This window comes from Labrus mixtus, chromosome 10, assembly GCF_963584025.1.
Source record: "Labrus mixtus chromosome 10, fLabMix1.1, whole genome shotgun sequence".
NCBI classification, from domain to species: Eukaryota; Metazoa; Chordata; class Actinopteri; order Labriformes; family Labridae; genus Labrus; species Labrus mixtus.
Genome location: NC_083621.1, coordinates 10,083,760 through 10,100,693, shown reverse-complemented (window position 1 = coordinate 10,100,693; position 16,934 = coordinate 10,083,760). Strand labels below are relative to the sequence as shown.

At 41.9% G+C, this 16,934-nt stretch overlaps 4 protein-coding genes across 4 annotated transcripts in view; 2 read left to right on the top strand and 2 right to left on the bottom strand.

Moving 5' to 3' along the window:
• Positions 1-16,934, top strand: part of selenoh (selenoprotein H) — a 291,866-nt gene that overhangs the window by 190,021 nt on the left and 84,911 nt on the right. The gene's annotated exons all lie outside the window — the stretch shown is intronic.
• Positions 1,901-3,522, bottom strand: crybb1l1 (crystallin, beta B1, like 1). Its single transcript, XM_061048035.1, has 5 exons — positions 3,366-3,522; positions 3,133-3,251; positions 2,899-3,031; positions 2,670-2,812; positions 1,901-2,578 (listed from the first exon to the last, which is right to left on the bottom strand). The coding sequence occupies exons 1-5, from the start codon at positions 3,456-3,458 to the stop codon at positions 2,407-2,409; spliced, it is 660 nt and encodes a 219-aa protein (XP_060904018.1). The 5' UTR covers positions 3,459-3,522; the 3' UTR covers positions 1,901-2,406.
• LOC132981907 (beta-crystallin A1-like) lies at positions 4,721-7,202 on the top strand. Its single transcript, XM_061048034.1, has 6 exons — positions 4,721-4,973; positions 5,328-5,410; positions 5,535-5,653; positions 5,850-5,991; positions 6,098-6,240; positions 6,543-7,202. The coding sequence occupies exons 1-6, from the start codon at positions 4,736-4,738 to the stop codon at positions 6,688-6,690; spliced, it is 873 nt and encodes a 290-aa protein (XP_060904017.1). The 5' UTR covers positions 4,721-4,735; the 3' UTR covers positions 6,691-7,202.
• On the bottom strand, positions 7,844-11,009 carry LOC132981906 (nucleolin-like). The gene is made up of 3 exons (XM_061048032.1): positions 10,810-11,009; positions 10,533-10,640; positions 7,844-9,787 (listed from the first exon to the last, which is right to left on the bottom strand). Exons 1-3 carry the CDS (start codon positions 10,981-10,983, stop codon positions 8,969-8,971), a joined length of 1,101 nt encoding a protein of 366 aa, XP_060904015.1. The 5' UTR covers positions 10,984-11,009; the 3' UTR covers positions 7,844-8,968.

The window sequence follows — 16,934 nt, the reverse complement described above, 5'->3', positions numbered from 1 at the left end:
AACCAAATCAATATAATAATAGTTAATTAAAGACATTAAAACATTGTGGAGGACAAAAATATAGACACAAAATATGGTGAATAAGAGGATGGATATAGATAAATACAATAGACCTACCTTGACTGCCAAGGTGAATCTTACAAAAAGAGAGAGGTAAGTGGGCGGGGCCAAAACAAATACAGAGAAACAAATGTACACTCAGGGCTCTGTTAATTATAAACTCTAAACTGGTCACAGGCCATGTCTGTGTGAAATGTGGATGTGAAGTTTGTTGTCTGTTAAGTATAAAATGTTCTGAAATGTTAGCACTCCTGTTAGTAGTGTTTTGAAGTTAACATTTTTTCATGAAAATGTTCGACGTTTTTTAAATCAACATTTTCGAAAATTTTCGACGTTTTTGGAGTCAAATTTTTTTCATGAAAATTTTTAACATTTTTGGAGTCAAAATGATTTCATGAAAATTTTCAAAGAGTTTGAAGTCAAATTTTCGCCATTTTTTAAGTCAACATTTTTTCATGAAACTTTTAGACATTTTTTAAGTCAAATTTTATACATGAAAACTTTGAGTCAAAATTTTAACATTAAAACTTTTGAAGTCAAAATGTTTTCATTAAAATTTTTGAAATTTTGGAGGTCAACTTTTTTCATGAAAATTTTAAACATTTTTGGTAAAATTATTTTTTCATGAAAATTCTCAACAAGTTTGAAGTACAAATTTTCGCAACGTTCATGAATATTTTCGACGTTTTTAAGTCAACATTTTTTCATAAAAATTTTCGACGATTTTGAAAATTTCGACATTTTTGAAGTCAACATTTTTTCATGAAAATTTTAGACATTTTTTAAGTCAAATTTTAGACATTTTTTAAGTCAAATTTTATACATGAAAACTTTTAGTCAAAATGTTTTTTTTGAAGTAAAATTTTTTTCCATTGATACAGTCGACAAAATTCAAAAGTCTATGCCTGTAGTCAGCACAGCAGCACTGCCTTTTAAAACGTGCCGGACAACAAATCCATCCTATTCTGTTCAGTTTATTAATATATCTTTCTTTGTCAATTGACAGTAATGAATCAATATGGGACATGAGAGATGGTAAGTGCTAGCATCGGAGTTCAAATCCTCGCATTTGCATTATTGGTGGCTGGGGGAAAGGATTATTTTCCCCACTGGAGGCCCCTCCCCCAACTATGACACGCCACTGATTGTATCTATTGATAAAAGATTAATTTGAGCAGCAGAAAGTATTATGTCACCTGTAATGAATTTCTCTCAGCTCGCCACACTGACTTCCAGAGACTCTTTTGTTAGGCCAAGAAAAAACGGTGTTCTCTCTTATTAGGTTACTTTCTTCTATTCATGATCAGGAGTGCCATGTAAGTGAGCAAAGATGAGTTTGAAAACAGTAGCTACCTATTTAGGCTGAAACTGCCAGATAAAGTATAACTGATTTTTAAGCAATGTATCAGACTGCTGCATTGTCTTTTTGATAATGATAAATGCACAAAACACAAGCAATACAGTGTTTTCTCGAGATTTGTTCACACATGCCCTTTCATTTTCTGAAGATAAATAAATTAAATTAACCTATCATAAGGCACAGTTAGCACTGTTATTCTGTAGCCTAAACAAATAGCTTATGCTATCAAGATAACTGCTCTAAAAATATTGCAAGCATGTCTATTGTTGTAGTTGGCTGATTTTCAAACCTTCACAAATAAGACTATGAATACATGTGTCACTCAAAAAAAAACATGTTAAAATGATTTTCTGAATGCATAAAATTCATGCATTCATCTTTAACTGGTTTGAATTATATTAAATATTATTTTATTGTCTGAGTTGTTCAATCAACATTTCCATCAAGGGGATAATAAGTAATAAATAGCAACAAAACATCTTTGAAATCAAGATTTTCCTTTTTATTGAAAACTTGGCCAGGATTCTGTACAGCAGAGAGGATGTGCTGAGCACAGGGGCAAGAAGTCGGGAGACAGGGGGCTCTAGGGACTCAGTTTCTTGTGGTGCATCAAACCCTGAGCCGAGAATCGAGTATGTAAAACAGCCACAGGTGTTGTGTTCCCTCTCTGGAGTGTCAGAGCACTATGAGAGGAATGGAGTGAGGGACTAACAAAAAGGAGAAAGGGGGGGGAAGCAAAACTCAGCCCATAGGGGAGAAAGAGAAAAATAGAGACAGAGAGAAATGGAGGGTGGTCTTGGTGGTCCTTCCACTGAGGTGTTTCTCCAATCAGGGTCAGGTCTAGATTCTCACCCTTCCCTTCACTGCCTTAGATCATAGAGCATTAAAAGTACTGAGGTAAAGCCTCAGACGTCTCTCCCCCTTTCCCTCTTCCTCCGCCCCTCTCCCTCACTTCCGCTCTTTCTCTTTCTCTCCTTCCCTGAGCCTCACTTGCTGGCCATGGTGTAGCAGCCCTGTTGGTGCCACTGCATGTCACGGATACGCCTCACGGACTGGAACTGAGGATGGCGAGCACCATACTCGTTGAAGTGCCTGTAGTCACCCTTCTCCAGCAGGTACTGGCTGCCACGATAACCAGGGAACTGGTATCCAACAAAGCTGGAGAGAGAAGAGGAAACATGTCAGTGTCGGATTCATTAATGTGATTTGATTCCATATCTGTGATGTCTGAGCGGAAAGTGGCACTCACGTTCCACAGCTCACGATAATGCTGCCCACTCTATCGGTGAAGCCGTAGGAGAACAGGCTGGGGACGTCATCGTCCATGATCTCCATCTTGCGACCCTTGAACTCTCCAACCTCGTACAGGCAGATCTTGTGCTTCTCAGGGTCCTGGGAGAGAAAAAAAAAGCTAGTTAAGGAGAGACTTTAAAGAAAAATGGACATGAAAGTATAAAACCAGAAATGTTTCTTTATACCATTCTGACAGGCCTGAAGGACAGCAGGTAGTCGTTCTTCTGGCAGTTGCTCCAGGAGTCCCAACGAGGATACTCTCCCTTCTCCAGGATGTACATCTCACCACAGAAGTTCATCTGCTCGAAGCCCACGAAGCTGCAGAGGAGATAGTGTGATGAAAAATTGTTCAAAGATAAGATTTTTTTTTTTTTTTTAAATGGGGACAATGCACGAATAAATAATCTTTTTAAACTTACGGTCCACACTCAACGCGCAGGGAGCGCACACGGTCCATGCCAAGCTCACACACATTCATGCACTCGTTGCTGATCTCAATCATGCGTCCCTGGAAGTTCTCCTGGTCGAACACGTACATCTGGAGGCACAAAGGCTCAGAGATAAGGTTTCTGATGTGATTAAAACAACACATTTTGATGAAACATTTGTATCTTGTACACAAAAAAAAGGGGCCCATGCAACAGCCGCCCACCTTGTAGGACATCATTCCCATCTCAGACTTCTTGCCCTGAGCAGCCTTCCCATCAGTCTGGGAAGAAGTCTTGGACTTATCTCCACTGGACATGATTACTAGGTGGAAAAGAAAAGAGGAAAAAACACAGTGAGAGGGAGTATGCTCATATAACAAATGCTACCACTTTAGTGTGGAGGTAGTAAAGGATGCACAAGAGATGGAGAAAACACTCTTATTGCATGAATTTGAAAACAGATGTAAAACAATCTGTATATTTTGGTGTAACCTATACCTCACCCTCTACAGATGTACAGTATGTGTGTGTGTATCTTACCTGTATGTGTGTGTGATGCCTGCGCCGAGCCTTACTCAAAGTGTGTGCGGCTCAGAGTGTGCCTCCTCCTTTTATACGCTGGCGCTCATAGGAGAGGGATTATGGGTAGAGAAACAAACCTGCTGAGGTCAGAGACAAAAGACAAAAGAACCCCCTCATCATCACAGAGGGACAGACCGAGTTGATGGGCGGGGGCAGAGAGGACTGACAGAAGCTGGGGGACAGAAATAATACAAACTAATGAAGTATCGAATAAAATAGAAGTGTCACATTGAAAAGATACATTAAGTAACCTGAATCATAGTTGTTATGTCTTACAGAATTGATATTTTCCTGTCACCTTGCCACAGAATTTGCCAAAATAAAAATCAGCTTCCACCTGCAGGTTTTATTTTTTCTTTGTTGAAGGTATAGGCTATTATTTGATTGTGGACGTTGGGATATGTGGCCTCATGTTTCCTGAAAGGTGGAAAAAATACATGTAATGTTGCAGGCCTTGTGTCCAGGTACTTTCAAAATTCATGTGTGATAGCCTACTTAAATCTGAATGAAATGTTTCCCCACTTAAGCCTGAGCTTAACAAACTTTTTCTCTGCAGACTTCGAGGCACTTTGAAGACTGCAGAACCCCAATTTGATATTAGGACAATATTTGAATGTCTCACTTTTGTATGTTTTTAATGTAATTCACTGTAGGATCACTTTTTGAGTGCAAAGATGTCCAGTCTACTGTAGGCCTATAGTCCTGATTCCTGAAGGTCCACATTTGTCAAACAACTACAGGCCTACTTGCGCCCTGGAAGCTGCGCGCGCAATAACGTTTAGTGTCACCATTGTGTGAACAAGACTGAAATGAAACTTATAGTTTTTTAAACGTTGGTTTTCAGACTCATCTAGTTAGATACTCCATGTAATTCAGCAGGGACTCTCTGCCCCGCCTTTAATCCCCACATTCATCACACCGATCCCGGCCTATTGTGCCGGGGCACGCGCCGGACTGCTGACCGGGGTCCGAACATACCGGAGCGCCTTTGTTTCAGAGCGGTGGCAGCTCTATGGGATCTGCTGAGCTGGCCGCAGCAGTACAACAGCATCCAGCGGCCGCAGAGCGAAACCGGGAGCGCGCCCAGCCGTCCCTGCGACTGGTCCCAGTGAGGGAACGTGCACGCGCGAAGCAGGCGCGCTCCCCGACCGTCCATATAAAACTGAAGCGCCAGGTTCTGTCAAAGCTCTACGCGAGGCAGGCGGTAGGCGTGTTTCTCCAGAGCTCTTCCATTAAAGTACAAAAACTAGGTAAGGCTTCATTTCTGATTTCACTACCACACAGAGTCAGACTGACGAGCAGGTAAACAGACAGACAGGCGAAACTTAAGCACTCTCTGAAACACCTGAACAAGACTTTAAATCTGTTACGAGTTGTATTTCATCTTTAAAGTAACTACAATGTTGTTTGCCCAAACCTCCTAAAGGTTTTTAGTTAGATTTCTATGACTTCACGTTTTTTTTTGTGTAAACTGAAGACCTACTTGTTAAAACTGAGAACAAACAGTCAAATTATTTATTTATTTATTTATTTCCTCATACAGTTTCCACCTAAACCACATTTTTTACTTACCTCATTCTCTCTGTTTTCATTTGCAACCACAGGAGTAAAGATGTACAGAACTACAAGGTATCCCATGATGCAGCCCCTGGTCAACTCAGGAATGGGCATGGCTCCTTTCTTCAAGGTAAACACACGCTCACATTTCTGATTTCAAAGTATTGTGATTTAAGATCTCTGCATGTGCAATATGTGATGTCAACTCATCACCTTCCTTCTTCTCTGCTTCCTCTCCAATCAATCCCCGCCAGGTGACTGTTTTCGAGCAGGAGCATTTCCAGGGCAAGTGCCTGGAGTTCACCTCCGAGTGCTGCAACATTCAGGAGTGTGGACTGGACAACATCCGTTCCATCAGGGTGGAGAGTGGAGCGTAAGTCTCACTAACTCGTTCCCTGGGGACAAAAACAAAACCTTGTGTACAGACAATGCACGATGTTTGGCACACTGATAGGGTGAAACAAGAAAAACTATTGTACCCTTCTTGCTGTCTCCTTATTCATCCATCCCAAACATCAGGAGGAGACTTGTGTTAACAGCTCTCTCTCTCTCTCTCTCTCTCTGAACAGCTGGGTGGGTTTCGAGCACCATGACTTCCAGGGCCAGCAGTTCATCCTGGAGAGAGGAGAGTACCCCCACTGGGACGCTTACAGCGGATCCCTCTCCTACCACGTTGAGCGCCTCATGTCTCTGCGCCCCATCTACTGCGCTGTGAGTTGCATCCTGCTTTTTAAGTGACCCTCAGGACAACAAACAAAACTACCCCAGGAAAGACTAATCGAATGCTCTTTCTGTGTGTACCCCCCCCCCCCCCCAGTCTCACCAGAGCAGTCGCATGATCATCTTTGAGAAGGAGAACTTCATGGGTCGCAGTGTGGAGATCTGTGATGACTATCCCTCTCTGCAGGCCATGGGATGGATGATGCCAGAGGTTGGCTCCATGCACGTGCAGTGCGGCGCGTAAGTACCTGAGAAGAGTTAAAAGATGTTTTGTATCTTTTTTTTTTTTTTGCACAGACAATCTTTAAAAAATGCCCCTCGATTTTACGCCTGTCCCATATCTCTTCATCTGTTTTGTAAGCCTTTAACCAAGAGCTGTGTTATGAAGAGGCGGGATTTCTTTCTGGCAGAGTTTCTTTTGTCACTCTAAGCCTTTATTAGCATGTGTTATTTGTAACAGACGTACCAGCTGAGCGCTCTAGGTTTAGCAGCTGCTAAAATGGTCCTTCTAATACTCTCTGCCTTTTCTGCCCCTCCTGCAGATTTGTGTGCTACCAGCACCCCGGCTACAGGGGTCAGCAGTACATCATGGAGTGTGAGAGACATAGTGGAGACTACCAGCACTGGAGGAACTGGGGCTCCCACTGTCAGACCCCCCAGATCCAGTCCATCAGGCGCATCCAGCACTGAGAGGAGGACAGGCTGAGACTGAGACAGCGACCCACCCCCCCCCCCCCTTTACCCACAAACCCCTACTCTCTGTCTTTCTCTCTCTCCTCAAACCTTTTCTTTCTCTTGACTTGAGCCGCCCCCAAAACCACCACTGATGATTTACAGAAGCTGCCAGAGTGTGATAAGAGACAATATCGCACTGTTAAAGCACAGGGAAACATATGCTCCACATACACACACATGCTGACACTCATACAGTGTCTTTTTATTTGGTTTAGAGGTCCCTACACTCACATGCAGACACACACCTGCGCTGTACTCTCACCTGAGCTGGGCAATGATGAGTGGAGAAGTTCTTCAGGGAGCTGGCGCCAAACAGAGGGGAGATGACGCTCCAACATCACACCGTGACCAGGACACCCCCTCCCCTCATTGCAGCAGACTGTGCTGCAGTGCAGCTCAGATGTGTTTTGTTGTTGTGTAGGACGTTGATCCACAGGTTGAAAACTAATAAACTAATTTTCAATTCACGTTTTCTTCTTTCCTTATAGAACAGTGTGTGACTATATCATTGGGACCTTTTCAAGGAAAATAAGTGAAAGACTATAAATACTGATTTAAAGAAATGGTTTGCAACTTACTACCAATAATGCTTCACATAAACATAAAAAAAATATATAACACATTTGCAGTTTTGAAAAAAAATGCAACAAGAAAAGTGCAGCAAATACAGACAAAACATCAAAACAGTGATATTAAAACATTTACATATTCCTCTGTGCGATTCCAGTATTCCAGTGTTCAAGCTGCGCTGTATTAAATAAAGCTAGAAATGATCAATTAAAACAATTTAATGTGTTTAGTAATTGTTAAAAGTTGTCAGGCCAAAAAAAAAAGCTTTCATGTTTTTTTCTGCCTTAACTGTAAATAGCGTTGCCATTTTAACTCGCCTTATATGTAGCATATTAAAGATACTGAGAATTATAATCTTCTATTTCAAACTTAAAATATTTTTTAAAGATACCAACGTTGGTTTACCTGACACTTCACCGAATCTGAAACCTAAGTGTAATCATTATCAGTAAGGTTTTTTCCATCCTGCTGGTATAAATATAAAGCTGACTACGTGTGTGCATGGAGCTCACAAAAGCAAATAAACAAGGCAGTACGTCTAATCCTCACCACTAACGCAACAAATGTTGAACATTGGTTTATTTTGGGGGGTGCACATTCTGCTGCTTTCTGTCCTAATTGTTGTAGTTTTAAAAGTGGTTAACAAAGGCCAAGACCTTGTTGTCAATTTCTCAAAAACGGTCAAAAAGGAAATCCTGCAGACCGAACAATAAATACCTGCCTTTACATTTGTGTTTTTTGGCTAAATCCCAAAGATGTGTTCAGGTAGTAAATGAAAACAACATACTAATGAAGAGACACATATTCAGTGACGGCAGCAGGGGGTCACAGAATAAAGCTGCTGCAACACCAGAAGTAGAGAGGATAGCTTTACTGTAGAAATCAGACAAATCTCAAAAAATGCCACAAGGAACATTATCAAACACAAACTTGACGGTAAAACAAGGAAGACAAGAGTTTTCCAGGAACATTTACAAACTTTAGAACGTAGTCGGACATTATTAACCATACAACTAAAACAGTCATAGTCATGTTTACAACAAATAAAACACTCCTGATTTTCACAGTACAGAAACCTGATTGTTTTTCGCATGTATTTTTGAACTATTCCATCAGTGATGTCTTCAACACATGAAGTTAATACAAACTTTGCTGAATATCAGAATAGGAATCATAAAGTATGCTGAACTTTAACACGAACACATTTAGAGGTCTACATAAAGTTTAAACATCTAAAAACACAAAAATTAACAATCCCAGTCAACTTTGGCAGTCTGAAAATGATTAAAAGTCAACTCAAGAGTTAAAACGGAATATATGCGTACCAACTGCACGGAGCTGTTTATTTCGGTTGCTGATTTTACTCAACTTATTATGTTTCTGCTTTATTTTGCAGGTTTTTATCTTTACTCCAAAACAACATGTCAGTTACAGCTCTTCTTCCCAAAACAGTGCTCCCTCACGTGATTGTCAGTGGGCCTGCCCCTGGACGGGATTACTATAAAAACATTTGAATGAAACTACATCTGTCTACCAAAGCTAAATAAAACAAGTTCAAGAACATTTTCTGGGAATTAAAACAAAAAGCTAAACCTGAAGACAAGTGACAAATAAAATGATGTTCTTCTGTCTGTTTTGAATTGACTTTAAATCACTTTCTAGTCTAAGAGCATCTCAGTCCAGTATTCTCGAGCTCACCTTTACTCATAGCAGTGAAGAGTCCCGATGGAGCGTAGACCGTCTTTTCTCCAACGACGTCGACATCCTCGTCTGTCTCCTCTTCCTCAACTTCTGAAGAATCCGACCAGCTGATGATCACTGGAGAAGGGACGGGACTGGAGCCTCCAATCACATCAACATCCTCGTCTTTGCCATCTTCGCAGCTTCCTGTTGATCCCAGACGGATCTCTTGTGCTGAATGAGAAGGGGGAGAGACCCAAGGATCGGATTCTCTTATTCCTTGGTGGTTGTGATCATCTTCATCAACATCCATCTCTTCATCCTCTGAGCTCTCCTCTCTCCTCGCTGTTTTTCCTCCTCGTCCTTTTTGTAAACAATCTCTCACACTGCTGTCCGCATAGCTCAAGTTTTCTCTCTCTGTCGACGCTGATTCTGCTCTGTCGGTTTCAGAGCTTGTTTGTAATGCTGGATGTGCCATTGGTTTAAAACAAACTTTCTTGGCCGCAGGGGCATCATCAACTGTCTCCTCATCCGACTCTACACTCCTTCTCTCACCCGTCCTCTTGGCTCCTCCTACCTTCTCCTGTCGCTGGACATTTAATTCTTCTTCCTGCCTTTCTTGATTTTCCTCTAGTTGCTCGTTCACTGATTGCTGCTGCTGAATTGAAGACATTGAGCTACCCCCTTTAGATACACTGCAGAGTCCATTCTTCTTGGGCCTTCTTCTCCTGGGACCTGGTTGCTGGTTATCTGATGGTTGTTTTTTGTCTGAAAGGGGCTCGTGAAGAAAGGGCATACTGTCCTGCAAAACAAATAAACCTCATTAGATCATACAGACAATGCAAGAGTCGACAGCTATGATAGAAACTTTGATCGGCTAAGCGCTACCACGTTAAGGTCATTTTCAAGAAAAATAAGTATCAAGTAAATGTACACATTTACAGACATCCATGACCATGATGACTTTTTTTTAAAAACAAATACATGTAGAATGTATATCAATGTAAATATTGTTGAGTTGATATTTGAAGGTGGTTTAGCATGTTACCATTTGCCAAATAATGCTAAAGACAAATTGCAACTGAGGCTGTTTCATCAGTGTAGTAAGTTGAGTTATTTTGTTAAGTTTTGACCTCTTCTTGAAGGTGCTTCATGAAAAGTTCAAGTTTTACAGAGGTGATAAGGATTCTTCCTCTCTGCACCATAAATGTCTGTCACAAAATGTTGTGCCAATCTCACAGATGGAACAGTTATTTCTGCTTGAGGAAAATTCAGGTATCACCAAACCTTAGGATCAGTCATCTTAAAGGGCCCATATTCTGCTTTTTCTGGTTTTATATGCTCTTTAGTGTGTTTTCCAAGTGTCCTGTGCATGTTTAGGCACATCTATGTGCAAAAATTCAAAGTCCGCGGAAACGCGGCTTCTCCTACGTCCTCCTGTTAGCTGTAGCATTAGCTGCACGTAACGCTCGGTTCTAGCATAATATGGGCACTTTAAGACCATGAATCACAGTATAAAACGGTTTTGTCAAAGGATCAATTCCAACCATGATGTGGGCCTCCCTGAACCTGCTCCTGATTGGGTACGAACTCATGCTCCAGCTACCATGTGGGTATTTCAGTGATGATGGCGTGCTCTTTGTCTGTTCTGGACTCTAAAAAATGCACACACACAAAAACCCCCCCACACATTTGATACATTTCTTTCACATTCTTTGCACTTCAGAGTAACTTTTCAATGTCTTAATCTAACTTGTCCGATTGTGACAGCAGATACAGTTTAATCAGAGGCATTAGAGCAGAGTTGTTTGAAAAGTTTGTCACCTCAGCTTCCAGACTCTGACAGCTGCGTCCCCGCTGCGTTACTCTGAGTGGCAGCGGGCCACTTCTCTCCAGTTTCACCACAGGCATCTGCTGTAGCTGCTTGTCTCTGTTATGAACTGTTTTCTCCCTTGCTTTACTCGATGATACAGGCTTCCTCCTCCTCCTTCCCTTCATCGGTGAGAACGGATACTGTTTTTTTGTTTCCTCAGCATGTTTCAGGGGAGCCAAAGGAGACAGCTGTGGACAGCTCTGTAGAGTTCCACCTTCATCACTCTGTTGCAGTTCACTTATTTGAGAACATCTGAGTGGACGTGGAGTATTCTTTAGACGAGGGGCTTTGGTCTGGGTCTGGGTTTTTCTGTACTTGCTCAGAACAGCCACTGTGCTGCTCTGACTCCCCCTCCCCATCTCGTCCCTGGCGGAACAGCGGTCGAGATGCTGCTCGAAGGACTGCAGAAAGTTCTCAAGCATGTCATTCAGTTCTCCCTCTCCTTGCTGCTGCAGAACTGGCACTGCAGCGCTGGAAACGCCTCCTCCTCTGCCTAGGCCTCCACCAACAACCTGTGAAGATTCTGTTTCCAGGAGTACAGGGGGACTGCCAACGCATTTGTTTTCAGTCAAAACATTGCCAGATGAGGCATAGGTGCAGCTGCTACCGGCTGAAGGAAGAGGTTGAGAATTTAGGCCCCCACTGTTGTTGTTTGGCAAAATGTCGAGGCCCATCATCACTTCCTCCAGGAGACGATCAATGTGTTCAGGCTCATTGGGTGGAGGGGCTGCAGGAGGGAGGGAAGCGGTGTGGAAGAGAAACGGTACCGGAGACAGGTAGGACGCTGCAGGTGACATTAGGACAGCTGATGTAGAAGGATGGAGGACAGGGCTGGAGTTGGATAATGCATGATGAACATTGCGAAATCTCAGAGGAGGGGAAGAAACAGGAGCTGATGTTTGTTTGGCCCTTGTCCTCTTAGCCCGGCCAACAGGGAGACCATCCTGTAAGCAGGGAGAAGAGGTGTCATAATTATATCAAATTCAAACGTGAGTTACTTATTGGTCAAAACATTACTGGAGAAAGTTCAACTAATCACAGGACCAGATCACAAATACATAAACTACTCTTTTATCTTTCAAACTCTGTCCTAACATTGACTTTGACGGCATGGGTTTTACAAATATTTAAAAAAAGTGAAGACTAAATGAAACAACTCAGAACATTTCTGTAGCAGCAGATTGTGTCTGCAATAGAAGAAGGTTTCAAGTCAATGTCATTTCAAGTTGACATTTACGTAGACAGTTCCGGCGTATTTTTGTGGGGCTGACATGATAAGACAATTATCAAATTTACTGTCGTTAACAACTTCATCAGCAACTTCTGTGGTTCTTAATCATTTGTTAAAGTCATTTATTGATCAGACAGTGAGACGATTTTCTGGCCTTTCTTTGTTTCCTGTAATGGTGAGCTGATACCTTTGATAGACAGAAACTAACACGAGACAATTTCTAAAACAGAATCATGGTTACAAAACGCAATGTTTTTCAACTTTCTATAACAGAGGATTGTTGTATTTGGGATTCTTTTATCAGACTGCCGAGGTCATGAACCTAAGCAAATCCCAGTTGTGCAACGCATCACATATTTTATTTTCTATCAAATTACTGTTTGAAAAAAAATCAACTTTCTTTGTCATCTATTGAAATAGTTACACAAAAGTTAAATAATTACAGATTGTGTATGTTTCAGTTGCCCTTTGTTATATCCTGCTTAAAAATAAAATGCTGTATTGCAAGATGTTCAAATCCTTTCAAAATATAGAAGGTAAGTTCATCTATTGTACCTTCAATTTATCTTATTTGAAAAACAGCATCATCCTGTCTCCCTGTCGTGTTTTGATGATGTCACAAACAGGACAGCAGTAGTTCATCTCTCTCACCTGGTTACACAGCTGTACGTTACTTTCTCCTCCCTCTCTCAAATCGCCACTCTGGCTGAACTCCCGCTCTTTGCCGCGCCTCCTCTTGCTCTGACAGCTCTTGGCCGGCTTCAGTTGCTCCCTTGTCTTCAGGTATAACCTCCTGCCTGCAGCTCCTCCACCCTGCCCCGTCCTGGGAGTCTTCACACCCCACCTCTGCAGGAACATCTTCTGAAGCTTGCTCACCCCAACACTCTGCACATCCACCGTCTGCGTTAACACTCCCCTACCCACCCTTCTCCCTCCTGTTTTCGCTTGGGGTCTCCTTGGGGTTCCTCTCTCACCTGTTGCAGCTCTCCTGGTACCTCCTGTTCCTGCTGCCGGCCTCCCACTTTTTCGCCCTCTGCGGGGGCCCTCCTCTAGATGCGGGTTCAGGAAGTAGTTGATGTATCCTGGGATGTTATCGTGAAACTGCTCCAACTGATTGTCCTCCAGATCTCCAGCCCAACAGCGGTCTGTAGATGGGGTATTTCTGCCTTGGGTTTCATCTGGTTCATAGACGAGGGAAACTGGGAGGTAGGGAACATGAGGGGGAAGAAGATGGGGTTCTGTCTGTTGTAACGTTTGGAGAGCACCCATATCGATTGTCTCATAGGAGGCTGCTGGATGAGAGGGGGGTGCTGTGGTTACCTGTAGCTCCTCTGTCTGAGTCCATGTGTCTTTTTTACCATCCGACACCGTCTCTCTCCACAAAAAGGTGCCTTCACTCCCCTCTTCTCTCCTCCACCTTCCCCTTCTCTCCTCACTTTCACCAGGAATCAGCGGCTCTGTCTGCACTCCTTCTTCCCTGTGCTGGCCTTCTCCCTCCTCACGTCTTCCTCTCGTGACCTCCACCAGCCCATGGATTCCCAGCCTGGCTGCAGCCGAAACGGCTTCTTGCCTCTCCTCCTCCCCCTCGCCCGCCATCTGTCCAGAGTACAGCAGTCTGACAAGGTGGAGCAGGGTGCATGTGCCGAGAGCGCGAAAGTCCAAGAGGCGGCTCTGTCCTGTGGGAGGCGCTGGCAAGGCAGACAGAGAGGAGGAGATTTGGGGGCTGATAGCTGAGAGAACACAACTGTGAGCTGGCACAGATACACCTGGGGGAGAGAGTTAGGGTGTTAGTGATGATAATAAAGTGAAACTGAATAATTGACACGTCAGAACTGCAAATTGTGGAGGATTTTCATGTTGTCTTTGTGCATACCTCCTTAACAGAAAACAAAGTAAAAAAAACAATCTCTGACAGGAGAGTGGAGAGCGGCTCAATGTAGTGTATTTGTTTATTTTTTAGGTTTTAATTTTGGGGCATTTTGCCATAATTTAGACAGGACAGTAGATTAGGAAATCAGGAGAGAGAGCGGGGAATGATATGCAGGAAAGGAGCCGTAGGTCCGACTTGAACCCGGGCCGCCCACTTGGAGGGCCATAGGCTCTGTACACGAGGCACGACCTAACCGCTATGCCATCAGTGCCCCGGTGTAGTGTATTTATACCTTCTGTCTTGATCAGAGTGTCACAGAACTGGTTGCACTGCTGCTGTCTCTGCAGCTCAGCGAGCAGGAGGGCTTCAAACCCCGGCTTTTGGTAGCACCACATCTCTCCATACACTTCAGAGGAGGTGGAGGGGAAAGGTGAATCACAAACTCAGTGGAAAAAAAACTCCATACTATTATGAATTTCATTTTAAATGTAAACAATAAAGACAGTTGTATTTGCCACAAACATGAAAACAACGGGATTAACGGCAAAGCAGCCAGAATGCAGTTTGAACATACATTTATATAATTACATTAGAAGGAAAAACATTTTTTTTAAACACTTCACCAGGATCAACATCACATACACGTATCCATGTAAGCACGCCTGTGTGTTTAAGCAGGCTTCACGTCAAACCTCAACAGCATACTGGTAACATCATCAGTCAATTTTACACAATATGAAAACAACACACATTACATTATGTGTGTATAAAACCACTCTGACTTGGTGAGTCTGTATACTGTGTTGTACCAATGGAAAGATCAATTATGACTCTATGAATACAGTCACGCACATTATTTGGTCAAAAGTTGGACTGTAACAAGAAGGATCCATCTCTTGTCTATTCTTTTTTATTTGACTGATGCTGACTTTAAAAGGTAAATGTGAATTTACACCACAAATGTTTCATACACAAGTTACTTGAGCATTGTAAAATAATATCAGCCCTATTATTAACTCTTGTAGTGGAATAAACTTAAGTGAGGTACACGTTCATTCATATTTAAATTAATATCCTTGTAAATACTTTTCATTTAAAATCTCTTAATAATAATTTTCTATTTGTAAAATATGTCACTGCATTCTTATCAGATTGGTTAATAATTGTCGATATATGCATTTCCTACTGCAGTCCCCAATTTGGTATAACAGTGAAGCTAAACCTTAAACCCTATTTATTGCACACTTGATGTAATTACAATTAACAGCTATATAAAATACATATTGATGTATGGCTTGATTTTTTTATTTTCACAGAAAACCAATTTATTTGCAAAGAAAAAAATAAATAAAACAAATCCTGCTTTTGTAGTCATGTTCAACTTCCTGTCCGGTTGAACATGACTCCCCCCTTCTAAATAACAAGGCTTGTATTTTTTTTTTTAACTTGATGAACTCAGCTTGTAAAACTGTCTCAAGTGGGACAACCTGTACTTTAATTGGGGGGGTCATCGAGGTCAACCAGCTGCTCACCTGCTGCTGCTTAGCACCAATGCTGACAGCTAGCACGCAGATAGCCAGCAACAAGTCCGGTCAACTACAGAGCTGAGGTGTACATTTGTCATAACAGGCAACCTGTTGGTTATCATGTCATTAACATCTGTTTACTGTCTCTAAATTGTGTGAGACGTAATGAGCTTCTTTGTAAACGCGGAATGTTAGTTATGAGGAGAAACGCGGGCAGGTGACAGACATCTTCACTCACCGATTTCAATCCTCGCTTTCTAAATCCGTCCCCAAAGAAATTAAAGAAATGTTGTTCTTTCTTGATACTACATGTGTTTCGAAATAAGGTGATATAAAAAGACAGTTGTATTTTCTTTTTCTTTTTTTTTTTCCCCCTGGCCGTTTTTGGGAGGTCATCCACGGGTCAGCGTGGTCATCCACAGTAGTCATCACACTGTAGTTTGTCGCTCCGCCACCAGGGGGCAGGAGAGTCACCGCGGGGCAGAGACAGTACAGTAGACCACAGCGACAGACAGTCAAAGAGTAGGCCAAACAATAAGTGCGAGATGATTCACGTCTCATACTTCCCCTTTCGCTTCACCTGGATAAGCTTTACGATGTGGCTTGATACAGCGGTTCTTGTTCATTGTCACCAAAAAGACAATCTCTGAGGATGTTAAATAGCTTACTGAAGTTGTTCCATATTTCAGTGGGAGTGAAGGGGGAAAATGGTTCTCATTGTGTGTAATGTCATGATTTTATGATTTAATTTGTTTATTCCTCATTCTGCTTCATGGACAGTTTTTGCTTGCTGAGCTTTAGTTTGGGGAAAGTAACAAAGTGGAACTAAAGAACATTTTCTTTGGAAGATTTATCTACATAATAAAAACTCTTTGCTGAAATTTCAATTTAGATTCGGGATAGAATAATCTGCTCGAGTGTTAACTGTCCAAACATAATAGGTCCAAACATACTGTATGATATCACCTGTTCTTTACTGTAAAAAATCAGGGGGCCAGGGAGTTTAAGTGCCTTCGATGTATAGTATTTAAAAAGCCCTGTCCAAAAAGTGAGTAGGCCTACTACAAAAATAAATATTTAAAATGTTGTTATTTGTAAATACCCCATGGCCAATTGTCACGTATCCAAAGCATGACAGACTGAAGCAAGTTTACTGTCAGATTTCTTCACCTTGATATGAGAATCAACTAATTCAGTTGCACATTTTTAAAAGATCAGAGCAATAAAGACTGTTTATTTTTCATTCCATAACATTTTAGTCATAGGCTCAAGTAAAAAGGACATACAGGGGACTTTCAACAACAACCCAAATGAAATTAGTCAAAGTTAGCCAAATAATAAATCTGTGCCCTTTTGATAGCACTGGCACCTCTTGTAATCCGTTGGGAGTCTTTGTTTTCATATCCACAGAGAAAAAAAAAAAACAGTTCCTAAGTTTTTTTTTTTTTT

Excerpts from the sequence above, each read along its gene's own strand:
- crybb1l1 (XM_061048035.1), bottom strand. The coding sequence starts at position 3,458 with ATGTCCAGTGGAGATAAGTCCAAGACTTCTTCCCAGACTGATGGGAAG. Across the intron at positions 3,252-3,365 it reads TGGGAATGATGTCCTACAAG|ATGTACGTGTTCGACCAGGA; the intron begins GTGGGCGGCTGT and ends TTGTGCCTCCAG. Across the intron at positions 2,813-2,898 it reads CCTTCAGGCCTGTCAGAATG|GACCCTGAGAAGCACAAGAT; the intron begins GTATAAAGAAAC and ends TTTCTCTCCCAG.
- LOC132981907 (XM_061048034.1), top strand. The coding sequence starts at position 4,736 with ATGGGATCTGCTGAGCTGGCCGCAGCAGTACAACAGCATCCAGCGGCC. Across the intron at positions 5,411-5,534 it reads GCATGGCTCCTTTCTTCAAG|GTGACTGTTTTCGAGCAGGA; the intron begins GTAAACACACGC and ends AATCCCCGCCAG. Across the intron at positions 6,241-6,542 it reads ATGCACGTGCAGTGCGGCGC|ATTTGTGTGCTACCAGCACC; the intron begins GTAAGTACCTGA and ends CCCCTCCTGCAG.
- LOC132981906 (XM_061048032.1), bottom strand. The coding sequence starts at position 10,983 with ATGAAGGGAAGGAGGAGGAGGAAGCCTGTATCATCGAGTAAAGCAAGG. Across the intron at positions 10,641-10,809 it reads GTCAGAGTCTGGAAGCTGAG|AGTCCAGAACAGACAAAGAG; the intron begins GTGACAAACTTT and ends TGCATTTTTTAG. Across the intron at positions 9,788-10,532 it reads TCAGGGAGGCCCACATCATG|GACAGTATGCCCTTTCTTCA; the intron begins GTTGGAATTGAT and ends TTTGTTTTGCAG.